We start from the raw sequence: 19660 nt of genomic DNA, 5'->3' as shown, positions 1-19660 counted from the left end.
GACTTAATATGTAGTTGCAAATCCTTTGCTTGCAATAACTGCATCAAGCCTGTGATCCACTGACATCATCCTTCTGCAATCATGTTACAACATTGAGCCTGTCCCGGAAGACATGACATTACCTGTGTTTTAGAGATGAGCTTGTATGTTTGTTGTATGTGTGGCTGGTTAGTGTAGTGGTAAGATCACCACTTTCCATGTGGGAGGCCTTCTTTGCATCTTCTGCACTTTTGTGATACCTTCTTCCCTGCTCTGTGGAGGTTGTTCATAACCAGTTGTTTTAGGGTCTGTCTTTACAGCTCTCACAATGTTTCTGTTGCCAAGTGATGTTGTCTTCCTTCCTTGATTTCCCATCTTCTTTTAACGTTACCATTGCTTGTTTTTCACCCATAGCCAGTTCTCTGGTTTTCATGTTCAAATCTATACCTGAGTGTAGACATTCAATACAATTTATTGTTTGAATAATCAATGTAATAGGACACAGCTTGGCAACACAACATACCTGTCTGTCACATGTTCCAATACTTTATACTCCAATCGCTCATATGAAAACAAAAGGGTCCAAACAAAAGGTGCTATCTTCTAAGTTGTGTATCAGATCCAGACGTAAAAACATGGTGATGATAGCTGAATGTTTGATTATGACACATCAACAAATTTACAGATCATAAAGAAAAACATCGAGACCTACAGATGAGAGATCTGAAAACCATACAAATAAAACTTGGATCTCTTATATTGATTCTGTTTTAATGTTACCAGTGTATTTTAGTATAAAACTGCACTCGTGTTGTGATGCGGTTTCAGATCAGTCCACTCACGAAGAGGTCCACTGAAGGGGTGTATGCGTTTGGTAAAAGACTTACATGAAGGATCGCCTTGTATCTCCGGATGAAATAAGAGACTTTGAGACCGCCTTCTAGATGAAGGAGCGGAACAACTCCTATGGAGAGCGAGGATAGATCAATCATGGGCATTGGGATCTACCCTGTGTGAACTGTCACACCATAGAGGGAGAGGACACTGGGTACTGAACCTGATTCATGATGATGTTGAAAGAGGCATACAGTTCGACTGTCCTCCCCCATCTCTGTGGTCTCCTGGTGAATGACCAGGAATTACCACTACACTTGTGTCCTGTGGTAGGACACAATGATGTGCTACGTCATGTAACCTCTTCTACTTAGGAAACAACTAATTTATTCTAGTCCATACACAAATTCTTAATGCTAAATCAAATATGACACTATAGTCCAGACAACTGACAGCCCATTAGTTGTCTGGACTATAGTGTCATACTCGATTGTCCCAGGCCAATACTTACCTTGCCCTACAGGTCCAGCATACACTGCGCTGTCCAACATTTTAGTTTCAGCTGTCGCTCTGTGTTAAGGACACTGTTCTAACAGAGAGACTTATCATTGTTTGTCAGACGCGCTGCATTGATAAGTACGTCAAGAACCTGGAAGTAATGTTGGCCTGTGTTCTGTAAGCAACTTTAAAACTTCCAGACTACAGAATAAAAGCTGGGAACTAACGAAGATATAATTTTGCACCTCATTAAAATCATTTACTAGGATTCGGTGGTTCAAAAAGAGATACAAGACAAGGAAAACCTAATTTAAGGCTTATGTAGAAAATCTACATAATCTGTTGCATGTCAAAGGAACCAATTTACCAAAAGCTGCATTCTGACATTTATGCAGTGAAAAGACCTTTTGTAAGTCAAAGTTAGGTTTATTAAGGTTAAATGTCTACAGTGTTAGAAAAAGAACACAAGTGATTTTTATTTATGACTTAGTTTTGGGAAATTTATTTTAACAATACAACTAAATGTCAATCGTACATATATCCATAAACGAAGCCATTACAATGAAAAAGGATTACAATAATAATCAGTGAAAATCAAACAAGATGCAAGAGGAGGCAATATACCTTCTTATTTTACATTTCTTCCTTGTTAGTTCACACAGATGACTGTGAGCTGTGATCTAGAATACTGTGAGCATTATCTAGAATATATACACCCCCAATGAGCATTTTCCATTAGTACTATTTGTTACTCACCAATTTAAAAAAAAATGTGTGGTCTTATTTCTGAAAAACTAAATTTGATTGTTGCAACATAAAAAAAAAAAAAATCTAAATCCTCTGCAAATAAAACTCAGTATTTGAGTGATTATGTCATAGAGGAGGCATATCAGAGTTTTTTTTAATTTTTCTGGTTGTGTGTGAACTTATCTTGAATAAAGAACTTGAGCAGAATGACAATTGTGTAAAAATGAAAATAATGCAGGATACTTCCTTATTCAACTACTGGTGTGTATGCATAAATTAAAGAGGTGCCACTCACGCTGAAACAAGCATTTCACCTTTTTTCTATTTTCAGTTTTTAACCGTTTGTCCCATTTTCCTGCAGCTGTGTTAAATGTTCAGTCACAGCTGGAGCTTTTTATTGCCCTGAACACTAAGGTGTTGACACTCTTTGGGAGTTAAATATAAAGAGTTCTGTGATCCATCTTTTTCTTTACACTATAGGCCCTGTGTCCTTGCAAGACTGTTAAATGTAAAATCACAGTTAAAGCGCACTCTTCCATCTGCAGTTGTAATGCTGCAGGTTCTCGACTGAACAGAGACTAAAAATACTTTTTCACGTTTCACACGCAAGTTGGTACATTGAGTCACTGTGGTTACTAAAGAAGGACAAAGGATTTGGGACTGCTGACTAGAACCTGGGATGTAAAAGCAACAGTAAATTTCAGATCTGTGGTGAAGGTGGCGAGGGAAAGATGAGGAGGTTGCTTGTCGCCACTGGATGACATCAATCATTTGAAGGAGCCTCCTGAGGTTCCCGATTGACTGAATTAGGAAAAGTTAGATTTAGTTTGATAATGACTGCAGTTTTTATAGCACAGTCAAAAAATAATGTAAAAATAAAACAACACAACATATACAATGATAAGCTGCAACATAATTTGTATATGTCTAGGCTTCAAATATGAAATTACCCCAGGAACAAATATTTATATAAGTATATATTACAATACAGTACTAATACAGTTATAGAAAAGTTTCATCACAGCAGTTAAAGCTACAATCTGGAACTTTTCTGAATATTGTTATGGTAGAAATATACTTCATATCTTATCTGTTAAAGCCTCCTGTAACACAGACTAAGAAATGTATGGAATTAGCAAGAGAGATCATATTTCTTCTACATTAGCTTCTCTCCATTGGCTTCCTGTAAAATCTAGGATAGAATTCAAAATCTTTCTCACATATAAAGCACTTTACAATCAAGCTCTATCATATCTTAAATACCTCTGAGATCCATATTTTTCCAGCAGAACACTTTACCGGATTCTGCTCTCAGAGTGCAGATCTATTTGATTTCTAGAGTTTCCAAATGTAGAATGGGAGTAAGAACCTTTAGCTATCACGCTCCTGTCCTGTTGATCCAACTCCCACTTCAGGTTTGGAAGGCAGACACTCTCTCTAGTTTTAAGACTAGGTCTAAAACCTTCCCTTTTTAATAAAGCCTATAGTTAGAGCTGGCTCTAAGCAGTATGTTTCCAGTATGCAGTTAGTGGTCCTACACACCTGCTCAGTGTTTTCTCTCTCCGTTTTCCACTGACCCAAGGCCAGTCAAGGCAGATGGCCACCCCCTCTGAACCTAGTTCTGCTAGAAGTTAAACCCGATTCCCAAAACTTGCATATTGTATCTATAAGTGTGAGCAGCAAAGTTCTGTGTATCTACCTTCCTCTCGTGCCTTCATGCGAGCAACAAAGTTGTAGCTCTTATTCCTGCGATAGTTCTCATAAGGGTCATCCAGCGACACACCCACACCTTTGTACTGGTCCCATTTATCCCTGACATCTCCTCCTTTGATTGGGTCCTGGATGCCTTGTTCTTTAGCACCCAAACCACCTGAACCACTCCAGCCTAAAGCAGAGGGGACAATATGAGATAGAGAGAAAAAGAAAAGCTGGAAAACTATGTACAGTATACAGTGTTTATAAAAAGTATTCATCCCTTCGGATGTTTCATCTTTTTATTGACATTATAAATCAATCATGGTCAAGGTTGGTGATTTTGACAAAAATCTTTTTTAGAAAAATACCTCATTAATGTCAAAGTGAAAACAGCTTTCTACAAAGTATTGTCAATCAAATAAAAATATATAATGATGATGCTATTGTCTACCTGCTCCAGCGAGCTCTCTCGCACCTGGACAAGGCAAACCGCACTGTGAGGATCACATTCTTTGATTTCTCCAGTGCCTTTAACACCATCCAGCCTGTCCTGGATCACTGACTACCTGACAGACGGACCACAGTTTGTAAGACTGCAGGGATGTGAGTCTGAGCGGGTGGTCAGCAGCACAGGAGCACCTCAGGGGACTGTCCTCTCACCTTTCCTCTTCACCCTGTACACCTCAGACTTTCAGTACAACACTGAGTCCTGCCATCTACAGAAGTTCTCAGATGACTCTGCAGTGTTGGGTGGGGAGGAGACAGAGTACAGAGGTCTGGTGGACAGTTTTGTGAAGTGGTGTGGGAACAACTATCTGATGTAAGCAAGACCAAGGAGATGGTTGTGGACTTCAGGAGGAAGAAAACTGGCTTTGACACTGTGTCCATTCTGGGTGAGAAGGCGGAGGTGGTGGAGAGGTATAAATACCTGGGAGTTCACCTGGACAACAGACTGGACTGGAAGTTCAACACAGAGGCTGTATACAGAAAGGGACAGAGTAGACTCTACTTCCTGAGGAAGCTCAGGTCCTTTAATGTGTTCAACAAGATGCTGTAGATCTTTTACTTTTATCTTTTATCATGGAGAACAGCTCACATCCTCTCCATAGCCCACTTGTCAAACAGCTGAGCAGTTTTAGTCAGAGACTTCTCCAGCTCTGCTGTGACAAGGAAAGGAACAGGCAGTCATTTGTGCCAACAGCCATCAGCCTGTACGATGATTCACTGACAGAGAGTCAGTGTCCACTCTGACAGTTTAACAAGATGTAACTAAGTTACTTTCCATTCAAGTTCTACAGTGTGTTTTGCTGTTATTACTGTCTATACTATATGTTATTCTTGTACTGTGTTTCGTGTATTGTTGTGTAGATTATGTTACTCAATGTTCAATGTTTTTGTATGTAATGGCTGCTGCAACACCAAAATTTCCCCTTGGGGATCAATAAAGTATCTGTCTATCTGTCTATCTATCTATCTATGGTGAAATCAGTGTTCGCACTAATATTCACCCCCTTCAGGTCAGTGTTTAGTAGATGTAGTGTCTGTGTGGATAGGTCTCAATTAGGATTGCACATCTGGACACTGTAATTTTATGCTATTTTTCTTTCTTCTCTGTCAGGTTGCATGGGGATCGGGTGTGAACAGCCCTTTTCAAGTCTATCTACAAATTCTCCACTGGATTGAGGTCTGGGCTTTGACTCGGGCACTCCAGAACATTCACCTTGTTGTTGATAAACCATTTCTGTGTAGCTTTCACACATGCTTGTATGCATGTATGCTTTGAGTCATTGTCTTGCTGGAAAACAAATATTCCCCCAAGCTGTAGTTGTCTTGAAAACCGAATAAGATTGTCCTCCATATTTTGCGGCATTCATCTTACTCTCTACCTTAACAAGCCTTCCAGGGGCAGCTGCTGAAAATCATCCCCACAGCATGATGCTGCCACCACTGTGTTTCACAGTGGGGATGGTGTGTTTGTGGTGATGTGCAGTATTTCATGTGCGTCAAATATAGCGTCTTGTCTAATGGACAAAAAGCACCATTTTGGTCTTATCAGGCCAAAGAACCCTCTTCCAATTGACAATGGAGTCTTTTACATGCCTATTGGCAAACTCAATTTGTGATTTGAGTTTTCTTCAACAGTGGTTTTCTCCTTTCTGCTCTCCCATAAAGCTTTAACCTGCAAAACAGTTGTTGTATGTACAGTCTCTCCTATCTTTGCTGAAGCTTGTAACTCCCTCAGAGTAGTCATTGGTGTGTTAGTGGCCTCTGTCACTGGCCCCCTTTCCCTTCTCCTTCTTAGTTTGTATGGACAGTCATATTGGATTTCACTGTTCAGTGCCTTGGAGATTTATATTATATTATTATTATTAATATTATATATTATTATACTGCAATAACTTGAGACACATTCACTGCACTTAGGTGATCCCCATTTCACTAACTGTAGGACTCTTTGCCCCAAATATCTGGACCTCTGTTGGATTAGGTCAGTCATTTTAAAGGGGGTGAATATTAATGCAAACACTGATTTGACCTTAAATATTATAATTTAATGGACATTACTTTTTAGAAACCTGTTTTCACTTTGACATTAATGAGGTATTTTTCTGAGTTTGTTTTTGTCAAAGTCACCAACTTTTATTGACCATGAATGATTTACAATGTCAATAAAACGATAAAACATCCAAGGGTGTGAATACTTTTTATAGGCACTGTATGTGCTTCATGTTATTATCCAGGATAGAAACCTGCAAATGACTTGAAAACTGAATATGCAATTTAAATTGTGAAATAAAGAGAAAACAGAATATACATACCCATCTTCATGAGCAGTTGATGGCCCTTGTTCTCCTCCCCTAGCCTGGTATCGGCAGACAGTTTGGAAGAAGAAACCCCCAAAACTGTTGTGGAGCTATAGAGAGCAGGAGAGGTTGTCGTCTGTAGTACAAAAATACAGTCTTTTATGAAAACACCAAAAAGCGTTAAGGGAGACTTACGGAGGAGAAGAGCTTCGAGATTTGGGACCACGCCGTCTTTTGGTGGGTGAACGGGATCTGGAACTGGAGCGAGAGCGACTCCGAGATGACCTGGACCTACTCCTGGACCTAAAGAGGGGCAGGTTAAGCAGAGCATGTTAAGCTGAGTGACCCAGCTTTGTACAAAACTTGACAGACTAAATCCACAGGACTGTGGCCTTGTTCTCCAAAATGCTACAACATGCCTGAGGGGTGAAGTGCCAAATCATAAGTTTACTTCACAGAGAGTGTGAACACAATATTGATTTAATAATAGCAATAATAATAAGAAAGAATTTCCCCAAGGGGAATAATAAAGTCTAAATCTATACTTTATTATTCCCCTTGGGGAAATTCTTTGTGGACAGGCTGCCCCCTTGTGGCACCACAGGATTGGGGTTCAGTGTCTTGTCCAGGGACACTTTGACATGTGGCAGGAATCCAGGGAGACCGGGAATCAAACCATCCCCTAGCAACTGATCCCTGGTCACGGCCAGCCCTGATTTGATTTTATTTGTGGTTTCTCAAACTTTTGCACACTTTGTATGAAGTTAGCTGATAAATAAAAAATAATCGTATTTTTTTTAAATGTTGAAAACCTGTACTTTATGTGCATAACCACAGGAAGGTTTAATACAAATGTCTGTAATGTCTGTGTGTGGACCGTCCTACTCACCTGGACCGTGAGTAGGAATGGGAGCGGCTGCGGGAGCGGGAGCGAGATGAGTGGGACCTTGACCTGGAAGACTTTGAAGAGTGAGAGCTGGAGCGAGATGAAGACCTCCCTCTGCTGCGAGAGCGACTCCTGGAGCGACTGCCACCACGGGCACTGGATTGAGTCATGCAATAAGGAACAGGGATGGGAAGGGAGATGAATAGGTGGAGAAAGAGTACACCGAATTAATAAATGTGGGTCAGAAGTCTCCATCCGTTATTACACCTTCTGGAATTACTAGTAACCAACATAAATTTATAAACCACAGCATTGAGGCTCCAAAGGACTTTTTGACAGACAACAAAACCTCAAAAACAAACTGTATACTCACAATGTGTTTAAATGAAAAGAAGGCTCACCTGTTACGTTTCTCCTGGCCCTTTTTCCTCCTAGCTCTCATCTTGGCTCTGAAGAACTCATACAAGCCGTTTTGCTCCCATCCTTCACTGAGGGGAACCAACCACAGAAAGTTGTAAAATCTATGATCTACAGCAAATTCCTATCTAACAGCACTACACACATGCTGCCTATAGTCACTGCTACTACACAGCTGTTTATTTAAGAGAACCTGACACAAAAAGATGATCTTCTATTCCTAGGAAATGATGTGTTCATTTTTCAAACTGTGTAGTAATTAATGTCATAATTCTGCCTGACTATAGCTATTAAACTACTGGAACTACACATAGCTACAAATTTGACAGGAATAAATTAAGGGACAGACTTGTTTTAAAGTTGATAAAATCTCTAACTAACAAATGTATTACTCTTTACTTTTAGCAACCAAATAAAACATCTAATAAAGATGTTAACACCTATACCAGTGAAAGCACTAAAGCCAGAAACACTAGATACCCAATGACAGGAAAAACACATCTGACAAATTTTAGAAACTTCAATAACCCCTTTATATGCATCAAACAAAGCTCTGTTCACATTTTTATTTTCAGTGATTATAGTGAAATGCCTACATCACAGCAAAGTGATTAAATCCCTTCAGTCAGCTAAATACAGAAATGTATTCTCTGGAAATTCTGATCACCAAGATTACTATTTTAATTTTGTCCCATTTGTCTTGCAGATAGAGTGAAGGTGTGTACCTGTTCCTAGGCCGATCATGGGATGGAGGGCTGTAGAAAGCTTCCACAGCAGCTAGCAACCGATCACTGGGTGGCATAGGAGGGGGCAGTCTGATGTCTTTAGGGTCAAGAGGTTTGTAATCATAGTCTTCCAGCTAAGCAATAGGCGAGAGGATCATGAGACATGTAAGCAAAGGAGTCTAATCATCTAGTTCTGTAAATCAGAGTCGATGTGCTGTATAAGTAATAGTAAAATATTTTCCATGCCCTTGTCCCAGAAACACATGACTTACTTTGACCAGAGGAGCCATGAGACCAGCTGGCAGGTCAAAGTAGGGTACGTTGGGGACCAGACTGGGGTCATCTTGGACCGGATGTTGCCTATGACGCATGTGGGGTGAATGGCCATTGAAACCATGTGGGGGCGGGCCGAAATCTGGGTGTTGGCCTCCACCCCAGGGAGGATGATCAGCTCCCATGCCAGGAGGAGGGAGTCTCTGATTTGGATGGTGGTGGGGAGGAGGGCCTGGCATGTCTGGCAAATGGAAAAGGAAATGCATTGATTAAATACAACTACAGGTGCAAAGCAGATGCATTTAAGAAGAGGTGCAGGCCAATCACTGCACTTACCAGGGTATTCACCCTGAGCATAGTCAAAGCGGTGTGGGGTGTATGGTGGCCTGTCATAATGGTGTCTGGGAGGAAATTCATCCTGCATAAAGCGAGGTGGGAAACGTCCAAAGCCGTGTGGTGGTGGAGGGGGCTGGTTGAAAGGAGGTGGCTGCTGGTGGGGAGGGAAGGGCCCTCTGAAATGGGGAGGTCTCTGTAAAAATACAGTAACACATAGTCATTCATGTCCTTTCCTCAGCAACAAAGTATTCTAGTATCAGTATACTTTATATTTTAGTTATGAAGTAGATGCTAGAGAGTAATAATTACAGATACAATACAAATGCCAGAAGAAGTCAAAGCAAAGGAAGTCAAACCACAGTGACCATCTATGACATGCCTGCATGCGAGGAGGAAACGGAGGCTCTCTCTGGCCCCAGGGAGGTTGATCAGGCTGGTTCCCCCATGGCGGCTGCTGGTCATATGAGTTCCAAGCTGGAGGGCCTGGGTCAGACCCACCTGGACCACTCCAGGGACCACCTTCCCTGGGTGGACCTCCACTCCAGTTCCCTTGCTCCCTTTGGTCATTCCACATTCCTTCATGGCTGTTCCACGGGGGGCAAGGAGGAGGGGGCTGGTTTGGGTCAAAGGGAGGCTGGAGTATCAAAATTAAGAAAGAATATGATTGTCAGGATTCCACCGAATAGTTTCAGGACAACATTGGTGTCCAGCCTCACTCTTTTAAACCAAGTATACAAAAAAATCTGTGAAATACCCATAATCCCCACTTACCTGAACTCCCAGAACTAAAGAAATCAAATTTATGATGCCTCTCATTCACTAAAGCACAATAACTACAAAGTGACAGCTAGTTGTATAACTACATTCAGTAGGCATAGCCCCCCTTTATCATCAAACTCCCTTTACCCCTCCCATGAGGAAGAGGTACAGGGGGCAGCTAGAGCTGCCTATGTTCTTTATTTGTAAACTGCCACTAACTGTATGCTTTCTTGCACCCACTTGAGGTCCCACATGCATGCAAGCAGACATACACACAATTATAATAATTATACACAGATCTTTACCGGCTGACTGGGGTTCCAGGGGCCCATGTGCTGGGGGTCATACCAGGCAGGCTTGTTGGAGGAAATATCTGTGGGCCCACTGGGGTTGCTGGGGTCCTGTGGTCTTGAAGAAGAACCCTCAAACTCCCCTGGAGGAGGACCTGTCATGGGGGGCTTGACATCGCCTGCACCGCCTGCACACCATACAGACCAGACACATTAAGCACATACATACTGAACACACTTGACCACTGCAGAGCAGGGCAGAAAATATATATTAATTCTTCTCACCAGCTTGTGTGCTCAAAGGTGGTGCCTTTTCAGGCTCAGCAGGGACAGCTAACGGTGCTACAGTGGCAGGCAGAGGCTGCTGCTGCTGCTGCTGCTTCAGGCTAGTAACAAACTCTTCGTGCTGGGTCTTCAAAGCCTGGATCTGCTGCTGGAAGGCCAGTTGGATTGGCTGTACTACTGCAGCATACTCTGTTATCAGAGAGGCCTAAGACAGAAGATAATGGTTCGTAAAATCCAAGACTGCCATAAGCTGCTTTCACACATGTAGTAACAACCTGAACATCTCCGGACTTTACTCAGGTGAGCTGCATGTAAGAACGTTGTAAGTCGATAAAAGCATCTACAAAATAACTAAATGTAAACAACAGAAACTTTAGGAGTTAAAAAACAGGTTTTTGTTGTTTGATCATGCTTCTTTTCTTCAGGAAGCCAGAGTAATAAACATAAAAGCGTCATTTTTAATTGTGATTTGCTTTACTGACGCACTGTAAACAAAACACTTGATTACCAGTGTACTTCTTGTGTCATATTGTCCTCCTGCACACTCTACACAGCGACCACGCCTCAAACTGAAATCTAACTGATATCTTCCCTGAGTAGGAACGTATTTCACACTGACTTTCTCTTGCTGTGTGCTGGATGTGTGAAAGAAGAGCTCAACACAGGACCTCATCCTCTGGGGAAACATATGTGAAAACGGCTACAGGTTTATCACTGTATATTACTGTTGCTCTTGGATTACTTGATGCTCTTTTTATACAGCTACCAGGATTTTAAAGATGTGAGCGTGGTCCTCCAAAATCCAATGGAAATATTAAGTGTGTAGTATTAACTGTTTTTGTTTATTGTAATCATTTATTGTTTTTTTGCCATTGGGAATGCAACCTGACAATGACTTGCACTGCCCTGAAGCACCTTTCTCCCAATGTTTATTAGACACAGGTCAGCAACAATTTAATCCACCGGCTGGATAGTGTAGTGGTAAGATCGCTGCCCTCAAAGAAATAGACATTTATCAGTTATTCCATGTTTGCATAGATAAAAACCGGTTCCATTTTATAATTACATGCTTAATGCATTTATTTAGAAATGTGACATATCAGAGAGCACCGGTAGCAAGATCATTACTGTGCAACTGTGCATGCCACGTAACCACAATGATGGTGGTTTACATGGCTGGTTTGAGTCCGGCTTGGGACCTTACTTGCATGGCAAGCCCTCTTTCTGTCTCCAAGCCTCAAGACTTATTCCACTCACCTGATACTGGCCAAGGCCCAGTGCTGGATTCTGAAGCTGCTGAATGGTCTCCTCATCAAAGTACCCGTTCTTCTCCCAGAGCTGCAACAACTGAAGAGGTGGGTGGGAAAAAAAAGAACATAAACAGATTATTTTTTCGGATTTCTAATTCAATAATGAGGAACATTTATTCACAAAAGCTCTATGTGTATTTTTATAAATGTTAGACTATAACATTGTTATTGTATGTTACAGATAATCAGCAATGAGTTTAGATGGAGCATAGAGTTTAAAATCAGCAGATGTTTACCCTAGTAATCTTCTGCTGCTTCTCTTCCTCTACAGCCAGGAAGCTGGTAGCATAGATGGGAACCACCACTTTCTGCAGCGCTGCCAACAAATCTTTCTGCTGCTTCCTCTGGCTGAGAGGACACATTCAAACATCTCATTAAATATTCCCACATCTTTTGAATCCCTCGATTAAGCTTCTTTACTAAAGGATCGTTTAATAATCCGACTAGGGTTGCAATAAATAAAAAAAAACAAGTGCATGGACAAGAAAATGGTGTCTTTCTTTTGGTATACTGTATCATTCACACAAAGGACAGGAGCCATGTACACGTTTAGTGGAATTAATTCAAAAGGTTACATTTTCATTAATTAACAGTGAACCTATAAAAAAATCATATGCTTGTTCAGTGTTTCATCCCACTGTAAAAACACTAGCACTGTTCTTATTCATGCTTAGAGTTATGTATCAGCCTCAAACAAAGTGCAGGAGCAAAGTCATTCACTTGTGTTTATGTAAGTAGGTTTGTTTACCAGTGATGGAGAACGTCATTGGTTAAATAAATGAGATGTAGGCGGAGCTCAAAATGTGCTCCATCAGCAGTAATGCGGTTGCGAAGATGTGATGTCATCAGTTCACAGTGCTGCTGAGATTTGGCATTGTTGAACATCCAGTTCTTACCAGCCTGAGAGGAAGGCAAAGTAAGATATGAGGCTTGTTTTTCAGATCTTTCTCAATGTTCATAGATCATTCACAGATACAAATCTCCATTATGACCAACTTACAGAGATAGCGTCTTTGGTACAGGTGTCTATGATGGGCTGCAGCAGGTTGTCAAACTCAGTGATGTCTAACTGCGTTTCCAGGAGCAGTTTCTGGGTCTGTTGCTCCATAGCCAGAGCTATGGCTGCACTCACCTGTTCCTACATTGAAGTAGGCAGAGACCAAAAAAGTCATATTTAGGATATAATGTTGTAGCAGCAGTTAACAGGAAGAAGACAAAATAGATCAAGTTGGTTCTCATCAAGGAAGACCAGAAGATGAAGACATGTTTGCACAAATAAATACTGACTTTACCAGTGAGGATTCTTGAGGGGAGTAGATCTACAGAACATGTCACACCATTGTTCTTTATAATTCAATTCTCTTTCAATTATTTATACTGTATATTGACAACTCTTTGTTTTCCCTGGCAAGCCATGGATTGAGACCAAAGCTGATTTTAATTCAACAAGTTCTGGGCATTTGTTAAAGTTATTTGCAGCAGTCATGCATACTTTTAGAGAAGTACAAGACCATTGTGCTTTAGTAGCAAAAAATAATTATAAAAAAAATTTGCAGCAAAACCAAATCATCTCTGAGGGGAAGATGTTCTCTTTGTCAGATTTTCTCCTTTCCTTCTTGTTCTGTACCTGTCTCAGTGTGTGCAAATGCTGCTCCTGCTGCTGTAAATTCCACTGACTCTGCTGAATGAGCTCATCGATTGAGGGCGCAGCAGGTGGAGCAATGGGAGGCGGAGTAATCATTGGAATTGGAGGAGGAGGGATATCAACCACATCTTTGGCACCAGGGTTGTACAAATCTGAAAAAAGAAAAAACAAAAAACAACACCAGGAAATATAAAGGAATGTCTGAGTCAGAGAGAGCTTATGCAGATGATCAAACAAGAAGAGGCTGTCTATAAATTCTATACAATACACGGTAGATACTGCGGTGTTTGTTTACACAAAACTAGTTCACACAAAGTAGACACAATGACCTCTAAAGGTCAAATACAATGTAATAGAATACATACAGGAAGTACATGAGCTCAAGGAAAAAGCAGAAGGGTGAACATAATTCAAAAGACATGCCGGCATAAACACAACCTCTACTGTTATTCCCAACCCCTGACTACTGAAATCAGTCAACCAGAAATCAAGCATCAGAAACACAAAGGTTTCAAAACACAGAACAGAAATGAGATGGAGTCATGTTTCCACATTTCCACAAGATGGAAATGTTTTACAACAACAACAAAAAAACTGTTATGTTAGACATGCTTTGATCTACAAATTGAGCTTCATATAAAAAGTACTTTCTCATAATGACTCTAATAATGCTTCTAAGAAATTCTAACTAGTGACGTTACAAATTATATGAGCCATCTAAAATGTGTCAATGTCAAAAAATGTCAAATGTGTCAAAAAGTCAGGAAAGGCTACACTGCTGTGAATTAACAAGCATTTACAAATGTTACGATGTTTAGTATAGGCATTTAGTTTGACAAACATATGTCATAAGAACTACTATGAGCTGTGTGGCAGGAGATAAACAAAAAATATTTTGTTTCTTCCCACTGCAAGATTGGAACTTCTATACTATCTCACTCAATATCTAAATGTATTTCCCATCACATCTCAATGTCCACATTAATTGTAGTTTTCATTTACCATATACCTGTTTTTAATGGAAACATACATGTTGTCAGCTGTGCTAAGATGGCTACAAAAGGGTTTTCTAATGAACATTTAGACTTTGAAACAGATAAACCTGCATTAGCACAATGAGCAATTGGAACACTGAACTAATGTTTGATGAAAATGTTCTATGTAGATAATATCTGCTGTTTCCAGCTGTGACAGCCATTTACAACATGGTACACTTAGTTTAAACATTCACACATCCACTCAGTCTAGACACAACAGCCCAGCAATATGTGTCAGAGTAAACATGGCAACACAATCTGAAGAGATTTCACCACTCACTGCTGCAAATCCATCTTTTACAGTAAACCTGAGGTTTAAAAGTCGCATAGCCAGAGGTAGTGAAAAACTAAATCAAGACGTCTTTTTTTTAATGAGATAATGATGTAAATACTAGCACAATGTACCTGCAGATACTTGCATCTTGCACTTTTAGTAAAATCATACTGCTCTTACATATACAGCTGCTTAAATCCAGAGCAAAAGCCCCTGAGACAAAGCGATGCAATAGTAAAACGTTGTTCAGAGACAACAGGTTCTCCTTCTGTTTGTTCAATTGAATCAGACAGTTATGCACACCTCCATGCACCATAAGATGTTCTCTGTGATATATCTCCAGTCAAACTTCAAAACCACAATACAGCATAAACTGAAAATATACCAAAATGAACAATGAACTGAAAATAGAAAACAAAATAAAAGCTTTTAAGAACAGATGGGATAATGTCAAGCAAAAATGAGCAAAAGCAAAATGTGACTTTCCAACTGGAATTTTGGATTTAAACCAAAAAATCTGGTTCCAAATAAATACCTTCAGATTTATACTCCTCCCCATCGTGGGTAGAGGGATCTAAGTGGAGAAAAGCAAACTTTAATGCATTTCACTGGTATTACATAACTGACAGATTAAGTCAATGCAACCTTGCACAGAACTGTGCAATCCTCTGATCCACCTTCAGCGATTGTAGATCCTTCAAGAAACTATGACTACAAGTGCAGAGACAACAAGTGGAAATAATGCCCTGATGAGTCACAACTATGAGTAAATGTATATATACATACATGCTATTGTGCAGGAGTGGCCAACCCTGGTCCTTAAGAGACACAGTCCTGCTTGTTTTCCAACTATCTCTGCATTTCCTGCTTCTGATTGGCTGAACACACCTGATCCATGTAATCAGCAGAGGGTAGGGCAGAAATAGTTGGAAAACAAGCAGGGCTGAGGCTCTTGAGGACCAGGGTTGGCCACCCCTGCTATAGTGCATGAGTTTGCATACTTGCATGAACCATGGTGCTTTACCATGTAGTGGGTGTATGCCTCTATCAACTAATCAAATTGCAGGTTGTTTGTCCAGATTCATATTCTAATCAGTCCATCCATGAGTCTAAGTAGATGTTTGGGCTAAATGTGCCAAATTCCCTCCTGTTGTTCCGACGGAACAGACATGAGGTCAGAGTGACCTTTGACCATCTAATTAGTTAATTTTTGAGTCCAAGTGGACATGTGTGCCAAATCGGAAGAAATTTGCTCAAGTTGTTTCTGAGATACTTTCATACTTTCACTGGACAAGCCCTTTCTCCACCAAGCCAGTTTGAGGGCTAGATTCACCTACATGGAACCAAATTTTAAATCCACCCTTCATGTTTCAACTGCCATAGAAGCAGTTACTGGCCAGGAAAATTGGTTCTTTAACAGCACCAACTCTTTGCTAGCCTAAAACAAAGATCCACATACGTCAGAGGCTAGGACAGACCAAACAACATCTAATGACCTAGTCAAGCAGTCTTCATCAGCTCTAGAAACTAAACTTTGGGTGCATCACCAGAAAGCTCAAACTGACAACAAAATGGCAAACATCAGCAGTAAAACTTGCACCACAGAGAGCAGTGTGGTGCAAGTTTTATGAGTTTACAGTAAACACTGCTACATTACACTTCAATAGAGGAAAACTGGCAACCAGCATATTCAAATTAGGTTATTGTTAACATGTTTAGTAACATTGTTTGACTAAGCAATTATGATATATATATAGTCAATCAAGAAAATGTGTATTGCAAATTTTGTATAATTTATGTGTTAGGTTGAGTATATTGAACTGGTTGTGCGTTTTGTATGAAAAAGGCTTCACCTTTTGTATCATTTACATAGTTGAGCTCATCAGCGCAGCAGTGCATTAGAATGCAGCTCTTTCAATTCAACTAACACCTTCTGCTTTTGCACTTTCAACCAACAAAACGTATTTGTGCAGATGTTTGCCTCTTCACAAAATCTTCTCTAGCACAAAATAAATAAATTGTTGCTGGTTATTGCAGGATATGTCCCTGAATTTGGATACAGAAGCATATATAAGTATTCATTACACAATAACAAATCCAGGGGGTGGAAAAAAATCTGTCACTGTGCATGCAAGTTTGGATATAATTAAATCATAACCAGACATGGTCTGCTTTTTTTTTTTAGATTCACAAATTCAATACATGACTTCAAAAGATAAGTGACTTAAATATTACATCCATTATTTCCAGCATTCCTGCTTTTTGAGTTAGGTGACAGGTGTGAATTTCAATCTACTGATAATCTATAATCAGGGATGGATGGATGCTGTGCTAAACTTCCATTTCACTATATATTTGTTATCACTGTTTGAAATGTAGTTCTTTTTTCATTGAAATTCAGCCACAAATTAAAAAGTCATTTTTTTCCACTCTGTACTGTGTACACACTACATACTACAAGCAATTTGTAGTGTACCCATTGCCCACAATGGATCCAACCAGAGCCATTACATGAGCCAGAACCATTACGTTAAACTGACAAGATTTTGATATGAATGAATAACGAAAAATCCAATCGAATAACACACTCACCACTACCATGTGGTTTTGCTGTAAAAATCACAGCCGAAAAGAGGGTCGAAAACTGTAATTTGTTCTCCGCAACTCACATTAACACTTAGCCTCTGCTGGGAGCATGCACAATACAAGGTAAGTGTGAATAGAAACAGTATTTGCTTGACAAGGATGTCATTATAACAGGTTTTGGAAAACACAATACACACAATTCGATCAACAGTGTTTCCCAAAATGGAAATGGTACAGGCCACATATTGTATTTATACAATATGTGCTTGATATATTTTATCAATTATTACCTTGTATTTTTAATTGATTTGATAAGCTACAATCAACAAACAACAACAATATTTTTGAGATGCTGATGGTAGCCTTCTATCACTGCTCTGTAGAAAGCATTATGATGTACTGCGTGTGTGTTTGGCTCAACTGGGGGATTCAATACGGGAAGCTGTGTAATAATTGCAGGATGACTGAGTGTGTGACATTTTTTTTGTTTAAGTCTGTTATTTATTTATTTATTTGTTCTTTTAGCTTGCACTGAAAGAATTGCATTCAATTTCGTTGTACTTGTGCAATGACAATAAAGATTCTGTTCTATTCTATTCATTAAGCCCCAATGATAATAAAATTTCAACATGAATCCCACATCATACAAATGTCTATGCAGAAATTCTAATTTAATGGGTGACTCCTCCTTTAACTACATACGCTGCTGTTGCTCCATAGCAAGTTTGCACTTGTAGTAGCTGAAGTATTCTCCACCAAAGAGGAATGAGAACTTGGGGTTGTCCTTCTGCTTCTCCATTGTCATCTTCTCAAACTCTGGGCCATTACGAGCGACAAACTGAGCCAGTTTGTCAATCACATTCCTCAGCTCTTGATCTGCACAAGGAAAATAGAAGAGTGAATACAGGCAATCTATATATCCAGCAATATTAAAAATACTTTAAAAACAAGAGGTTGGTTAATTGTTTTTTAAGATGTTTGCAGAATGCTCAGTGACTTTTGTACCAGTTTGATACCAAACTTTTTTCTTTGAAGATTTTATGCAACACATAAGAAATATAAGAATATAATTTTGAATAAAAATATAAATTAATTTCAAAAATTTAAGTTTAGAAATTTAACTCTCATTAGAATTTAACAAGAAATTGTGAATTGAATAAAACTAACCGTGGCTGTGAAAATAGAATATATAAAGTTTTAATTAGATCTGATATTTTATTTTCAGAGATCAGTGAACTAGCATGAGGAGAGGCGATCCCATCGCACATTATGGACTGTGGGATACGGTGAGAACGTACATACTGTAAATTCCACCCATTCATACGTTGACTCAATGCTTGACTATGGTTAACTTGATGTCTCTCTTATCGACAATTTGATAATCGCAAAAATGCAAAGTACAGAAATCGCAAATCTCCGTCTATTCTCACATCGCTGTGCATATTGCTTAGGTGTAAATAGCTGCGTAAAAACTTGTTAGATAACATTAACGTTACTTATTTTAATACTGTTGGTTCGATACTGATGGGACAAATGTTAGGCGAATTCTAAACGAGGCGGTAATGTTAGCTGTGTTATTTAGCAGGTAACTAACTCCTGGTAGCACACTGCTCACCTTCAGGGGGGTTAGGAATATCCATGTTTGGCATCGGTTACAGCGAGCCCGATTAATCTCGATAGCTAGACAAGTAGTTAACGCGTTTTATGTTTATCGAAATGGTTTTTATATTGACCCAAAGAACAACAGCATTGCCGATGTAACGTACACCGGAAGTTTTAACAAACAGAAACAGCGCCACGAAAAGTAGCTGTTCGATTTGGCGACAGCGCCTCGCGAGGGCAGGTGGAGGATGGCCGCTGTTTTCTTTTAACTGACAGGCAAGAAAAAGTACGTGAATCTTGTGGAATTTTATGGTTTTCTGCATTAATTTGGCGTTGAAATGGGATCTGATCTTCATCTAAGTTTACTATGAGTATTAACACATATAATGTGCCTAAAATAATAGCACAAAAAATCCTGATCTTTTATGTCTTCATCAAGAACAACCATAAAAAACCTTGGAATAATGACCTCAAAAAGTTAATTGGGGTCAGGTATTAGCATATCTGGAAGAAAATAATTTTTTTAGGGTGTAGACTTCAGCTATGTTGACGGACTAAAAACACTCAAACTTTTTGAAATTTTCTCTGCACAAGAAGAATGAGCCATTCCTCACCAAAAGGAACTTTCAGAGAATCTATAATCAAGAATTGTTCAATTCAATTCAATTCAATTTTATC

At 39.6% G+C, this 19660-nt stretch overlaps 1 protein-coding gene across 2 annotated transcripts; it reads right to left on the bottom strand.

Moving 5' to 3' along the window:
• Positions 1-1784: 1784 nt before the first annotated feature.
• Positions 1785-19155, bottom strand: cherp (calcium homeostasis endoplasmic reticulum protein). Of its 2 annotated transcripts, XM_026345593.1 has the most exons (20): positions 18996-19155; positions 18083-18256; positions 15330-15368; positions 13466-13635; positions 12839-12976; positions 12587-12738; positions 12075-12186; positions 11786-11875; positions 10529-10733; positions 10259-10431; positions 9574-9828; positions 9195-9387; positions 8858-9099; positions 8586-8719; positions 7845-7931; positions 7447-7599; positions 6753-6860; positions 6573-6667; positions 3758-3943; positions 1785-2859 (listed from the first exon to the last, which is right to left on the bottom strand). In XM_026345593.1, the coding sequence occupies exons 1-20, from the start codon at positions 19027-19029 to the stop codon at positions 2822-2824; spliced, it is 2778 nt and encodes a 925-aa protein (XP_026201378.1). In that variant the 5' UTR covers positions 19030-19155; the 3' UTR covers positions 1785-2821. The 2 variants fall into 2 exon arrangements, with proteins under 2 accessions (XP_026201378.1, XP_026201379.1); XM_026345594.1 differs by lacking the exon at positions 15330-15368 and having other exon boundaries at positions 1786-2859.
• Positions 19156-19660: the final 505 nt, after the last annotated feature.

Source organism: Anabas testudineus, chromosome 4 (assembly GCF_900324465.2).
Source record: "Anabas testudineus chromosome 4, fAnaTes1.2, whole genome shotgun sequence".
Classification (NCBI taxonomy): domain Eukaryota; kingdom Metazoa; phylum Chordata; class Actinopteri; order Anabantiformes; family Anabantidae; genus Anabas; species Anabas testudineus.
This window is presented reverse-complemented; position numbering and strand designations above follow the sequence as displayed.